Below are 6,200 nucleotides of genomic sequence, written 5' to 3' on the forward strand. Positions count from 1 at the left end.
CACACAGGTGATCTGAATCCACTGCAATCAGTCCAGAGGGATTTTGGAAAATCAGCCCAAAGCAAGGAAAGACAGCAAGTCTCAAACAATGGGACTGCTACAGTGGAGAGAGCAGGATGAAATGTACAGACATCATTTACCAGTTAAATAAATAAAACAACAATGTGAACTGTCTTACTGTAACTGCGTTTCAGATTCACAACAATAAACAATAACATTGCTGTGAATTTAGTTCGACTTGATGTAGCTCCTCATAAATCAACCTTATGACAGCAGGGGAATTATCAGAGCAAAAAAATACATTTTCAGTCAATAATCAGCACCATTTAATTCATAAAATGTATTTAATTGAAGTTTGTGATCCACAGAGAGTACAACACTTTATCTCCATCACTCTTTTATTCTTGATTTTACAAACGTGTTGACAGTAAACCTTCTCCTCTCTGCAGTTAGCTTGAGTAGCTCATAAAACTACTTCAAAAACCACACAAGACCAGTTTGTTAAATAATAAAAATAGTAATATACCAAGCGTGAATTCATTCTTTAAGAGTGGTGACAGTTACCGGCTAGTTCGACTCAAATAATGACAACCTGAAAAAAGTGTTTATTCAAACAGAACAGCAGGACAGTTAAATCAACAAGATGCTCTCGACAGGATAAAGTTTACAGCTTTGAAGTCACTCTCAGATTCAGTGTGTGTGTGTGTGTGTGTGTGTGTGTGTGTGTGTGAGTTCAGAGGCGTCCACGCAGCAGGAACATGAGGAAGACTGCGCTGAGGAGGATGCAGAGCGTGCACACGGTGGGAACCACAATCTCTGTCACCATCTCCATGTGGCCTATCAACGGATCTGAAACACATGAAAGGAAATGTGAGTCTCCGTGTGGAAATCAGGGATCAATGGATGTGTTTTATTCAGGGCCGATACCGATTATTGATAATCAAGTAGCCCAATAACTGATATTTGCACGAAAAGTGTCTAAATTTAGAGTTACCAGTGATGAAATGTAACAAAGTACATTTACTCGAGTCTGTAACAGTCTGTCAGACGTAATGTAGACGCCGACTACAAACAAACTCATGACCTCATAACACTGTTATGTGTTGGAAGCTTGTATGTTGGAGTCAACATGTGTGTAACGCTGTGATCCAACCCGCTCACTGAAGCCACACTCTGCAGAAACAAGTGACAGAGACACCGTTCCCCCTGTTACAACACACTGAACCATCGACATGATCCAGAAGACAATGATTTAATGTGAAAAAGTTACATAATGTTGCTTTAAATCACTGGAAAAGGCTTCCGTGGACCTTGAAAACACACATAAAAACATTTAATCTTATAGATTTATTTTATTTCTTTATGCGTTTTATTATTTCTTCATTTATTTGCTGTAATTTACTCTTTAAAATCAGAGAGATGTTATTACACGTCCAAGAAAAGTTTTAAGAAATGGATTTACATGTTTGGATCGTATGAAGCCAAACCAGCTTTGGGAAATATGGAAACTGAAGGAGGAAGACCGTGAGATGTGTGAAAGGAATTTTCTGCTATTTCCAAGTTCAAGAATTGGAAATAAAACTTAATATTAAATATGTCAGTTGTAATTTCTAAAAAATAAATTCGTATCTTTAAATATAAATATTTCTCTTATTCTAGAAAGTGGCATTTTAATGTTTATGTTGGTCGAGACGGAGCTAATTTTATTTATTCTCGTGTACTTTTGAAGATCATCAGATGTTTTAAATGTAAAATCTTAATCTGCAGAGTCACTGTGAAATGTAATAGAGTTATAGAGCAAACACCCTGTTTGCAGATTCACGTCACTCAGAAATGGATCAACTTTTTTGTACCTAAACTTCATCATGCACTGGCCAAGCCTTTTGCATCCCTGCATGTTCCTGATTTCCCTGGGATTTTCTTCTAGCTGGAGGGGCAAAACAAAGAAAATCCCTGTTAGATAGCAGAATAACAAGCTGGAGACAGACTTTTCCTTTGTTTGGCCCCACCTAGCTTATCACAACCTACACTTTATAACACTTTATAACACTGACCTGCAGCCAGGAGCTGGTTACTGGAGGAGCAAGTCTCCACAGCTTTCCTCTTCCAACTTTCCACCTGTAACGATCAGACACAATGTCAACATTTAAACGACACATTCAGCTCCAGAGAGGATTTTAAGGTGGAGAGTGTTGTTGGCGTTCACCTCTCTCTGGTTGGGGAAGCCGTTAGAGCTGATGATGCGTTTATAGAACTGGACAGAGGCCTTCGGGTAGCGTGGCTTATTTTTGTTCCTGAAGTCCACGTAGTAGAGCCCGAACCTCTCGGAGTATCCTTCATCCCACTCAAAGTTGTCGAGGAGAGACCAGGCCGTGTACCCCTTCACATTCACTCCGTCCTTAAGAGCTGTGAGTTGAACCAAAACAAAGAAAATCCATGTTTGATTCATCTCTCACAGCTTTGTTAGTCTAACACACGGACAGTAAAATCTGCTCTTGTTTCACCTTTGAGCATTTCATTAATGTAGTCTTTGAAGTACTTCATCCTCCAGTCGTCACAGAGGTCGGTGCACAGCATTTTCTCCGACACGCCGTTTTCTGTCACGTATATCATCGGGTTTCCGTACTGAGTCTGTAACAGAGATGTGAAGTTACATTCAGGCGTGATGGCCTACATACTGATACTGTGTGATCGTATCATTAGTAACTCATATTTACTTGTACAAGATGCTTTTGGTGGTTTTATTTTTGTTTCTGTTGAGTTTGAAAAGTGTTTAACGAAGATAAAATGACTGTAAATGGAATCTGGTGGATCTGTGGAGAGCAACACAGTGACTGTTTCTGTTAAAACAAAAAGGATTTTACTCTTTAACAAAAAGTTCTATGTATGAAGGGATTAGGGGTGTTGCAGTATACTGATATTTTTGATAACTGTGATATTTTAAAATGAAATGTTGATATCATGTTAATAATACACATATGATTATATCTTGTAGCGCCTAACCCTACCTGCTCACTTTGTCATAGCAGGTGGCGTTAATGCACCTTAATGCTGGACACCACCGCCATTAAAGGAAGAAGAAGGACGATGAACGAAGCAGCTGTATCATTTGTTTTGTCACAACCCCCTCTGGAGTTATTCGCTCAGAAGTTTCTAGTGCGCGTTAGAGTACAGATACCCGACCCAAACGTGTCTGGACCCAGTGGGACCCGTAACTGTACAATTTAAATAAATGTAAACATTTTTTTACTTTATGTGTCGAACAACACCTTTTCAACGTCAACAGACAGCCAAGCTGTAACCATGGTAACAACGGCATGACAGGGTAACAGCTTACATTAACTGCACTGGACTCGAGTCGGGTTTCAAACATTAAAAAGAAGAGAATGTCGAGTTCGGGTCAGGCTCGGTAACTAGTCTTTCTGACTCCGGCGGGCCTGACTCTTGTTCACTTGCTCTGTGGGCCCCACAAGGCCGAAGCAATATGGACGATCCAGATAACTTTACACCCGGGAGGTCAAGCTTTCTTGGCTTAATGTACCACTGAGCAGCTTTCAGAGAGATTAATGGGGGACCACCCTCAACAGATCCAATACAGCTGGATATCTGGATTTTATTTGTGTCGCGTACCTTCACAAAGTTCAACAGGCGTCTGAAGCCCCAGGGAACAGAATAGAGCCACTCGGAGCCAGGATCAGGCCACTGTGGGTCAACCAGCTCAGCCAGGTCACGATCTGAGAAGTAGCTGTCCCCGAGGCCTGACGGGAAATTCTTCATGGTGACGTAGCGAGTGGTGAAATGTCCGAGGCCCAAAAAGTCACAGGTTCCCTTGATGTAACTCTTCTCCTGAGGCGAGAAGACGGGCAGCCGTGAAGCTCCCAGGCCCTGCTGGCCACTCTTCCTGCCTGGAGGGGAGAGTTCAGGTTCAGCTCAGTCCAACATGACATTTTTCTGATGTCACATTTGTCTCAGATATCGTATAAATGGTCTGAGTTGACATACCGATATAATCTTTCATAACCTGGGGGTAGTCTCCATTAAAGATGGGAGTCGCAAACCATCCCATGTAGAACTGGATGTATCTCTCTGCTGCTTCGATGTCCCTCTGGTTGGTGATGTCCACGGGTTCCCCCCAGTCAGCCGTTAGCGAGATCCCAACCAGACCTGGACACACACAAAGACTTAACTGTCCAGCGTGACTTCAATCACAATAATACCAAAATTAAACCAAACTGTGCCCTCAGGGTTTCTTTTTACCTTTCTGTTTGCTTCTCCACTGCATGTCGTACGTGTGCCAGACTTTGGCATGAGCCTGTTTAAAGACAGAAAGGCAGCGTCACCTTGATATCTGTCTTCTTTAGTTGACATTATCAGAAGAAGGACATTATCAAAGTCACAGGAGTCCCAGTCTGGGTTTGACCAGCCCCTTATGACCGCTCACCCCCCAACTTTCTTGCCTTTCTTGCCAAATATTTAATGAAAGAATCAAACTTGCTGCCCAGTTCATGTTTATTCTGGTGAAGGATTTGTAGGTTTTGTAGCTGAGTACCTGGAAATGGTCAGAGTCGAAAGTAGAGCTGGACTGATAATTGATTTTTGGGGCGATATACACACATTTTTTGCACTTGTGACAAATATATCTAATGAAGGCAGGATATTTTACAGGTTAACATAAACACGTCTGTGCTAACCTGCAGCCAGCTTATTTACACCCGATGAAATCTACACTGTAGCTGCTAAACTAGAAGTGTCTGAAGTTGGTGCACCAGCTAGAACGAGAGTTGAGGGTGTAAGTAACCGCTTTTCAAATCAATGTGGGAAAAAAGAAACATAAAATGGCTCCATACAGCTCGTCCATTATCTCCAGAAGCCTTGAGATCCCAAATTATTTTGAAAAGATGTTATTCACACCCTCAACACGCGGTTGAGCTTGTGCAAACACCTTTAGCTTCGTAGCTACAGTCAAAATTTTGGTTTAAAAAAAAAGGGTGTAAATAATGTGTTTCCAAATCAGTTATTAGATCACAAAGCTTCCAGAGATTTGGAGCCATTTTATTTTTTTCTCCAGCTTCTTTAAGTGTTTAGCAAAATGCTGCAACGCTGTTTTGCTGTGCAGCTCCAGAAATGTTTTGTGGACAACGAAAGACTTTCCATCAGCATGGGGGGTGAATCCTATAGATCAATTCTGTGCCTGTCTCACAAACTAAAATATCTTTTCCTAACCTTAACCAAAGTGCTTTCGTTGCCTAAACCTCCTGGATGCAAACCCTGGATTCTGGTGTGAGAGTCTGGCAAATTGTACACCCGCCATCCACCCCGACCTGTGACTGATAGTTTGCAGACCCGTTATAGAAAAGTGGCACAGGTACTAAAGACAGTCGTGCTGATAGTCACAAAAACAATTTAAGATTCAAGTCCAATTACACAAATGCTTTAGATTATATTTTGTGACAATCTCACAAACTGCCTTGATCCCATGTTTGTTCGGCACAGCCATGACAACACCAAACCGGACACAAACCATCACCTCTTGAGTCTCACCTTGATGATGTGGTGAGCGGCTTTGTAAGCTCCTGTTCCCTTCATCTTCAGTCCGGGTGCATGTTCCCCTGTTTCATATCCCTCCACAGCAATGGACTGAAACACAAGACAACATACACGTCAGTCATTACATCTGTCGACAGGACAGTGAACGCACCGTTCCTCTCCACCCTGACGTACCCACGGGTTGTTGAAAGTGATCCAGTACTTCACTCTGTTTCCAAATCGTTCGAAGCACAAGTTGGCAAAGTCATTGAAGTGGTTCACCATGCTGCCGTTCTGCCAGCCGCCGTACTTCTCCTGCAGAAACTGCAGAGTGAAACTGTGTTATCAACCGTTCTGCAGTCAGCAAATTAAAAACCTGAGAGTGTGGTGAGTTTATGTCTCACCTGCGGTAAATCCCAGTGGTACAACGTAACGATGGGTGTGATCTTGTTCTCCAGCAGCATGTTGATCAGGTCGTCATAATATTTGATTCCTTTCTCGTTAATGTGTTCATCTAAAAAAGAGTTAAAGGTGAATGACTACAAAACCCAAAAGTATTTAATGTGCAACGATGTAGAACCGACAAAAAGCAGCAATTAAAGATTAATGTAATTTTCTGACAACTTGACTCAATTTCAACACTGATTTCAATAACTAGTGAAAGAAATAAGTAA

At 41.7% G+C, this 6,200-nt stretch overlaps 1 protein-coding gene across 1 annotated transcript; it reads right to left on the bottom strand.

Moving 5' to 3' along the window:
* Window positions 1–556: 556 nt before the first annotated feature.
* On the bottom strand, window positions 557–5,811 carry lctla (lactase-like a). The gene is made up of 7 exons (XM_073464820.1): window positions 5,722–5,811; window positions 5,542–5,637; window positions 4,258–4,312; window positions 4,003–4,164; window positions 3,631–3,905; window positions 2,505–2,631; window positions 557–849 (listed from the first exon to the last, which is right to left on the bottom strand). Exons 1-7 carry the CDS (start codon window positions 5,809–5,811, stop codon window positions 734–736), a joined length of 921 nt encoding a protein of 306 aa, XP_073320921.1. The 3' UTR covers window positions 557–733.
* Window positions 5,812–6,200: the final 389 nt, after the last annotated feature.

This window comes from Pagrus major, chromosome 4 (assembly GCF_040436345.1).
Source record: "Pagrus major chromosome 4, Pma_NU_1.0".
In the NCBI taxonomy this organism is placed as follows: domain Eukaryota; kingdom Metazoa; phylum Chordata; class Actinopteri; order Spariformes; family Sparidae; genus Pagrus; species Pagrus major.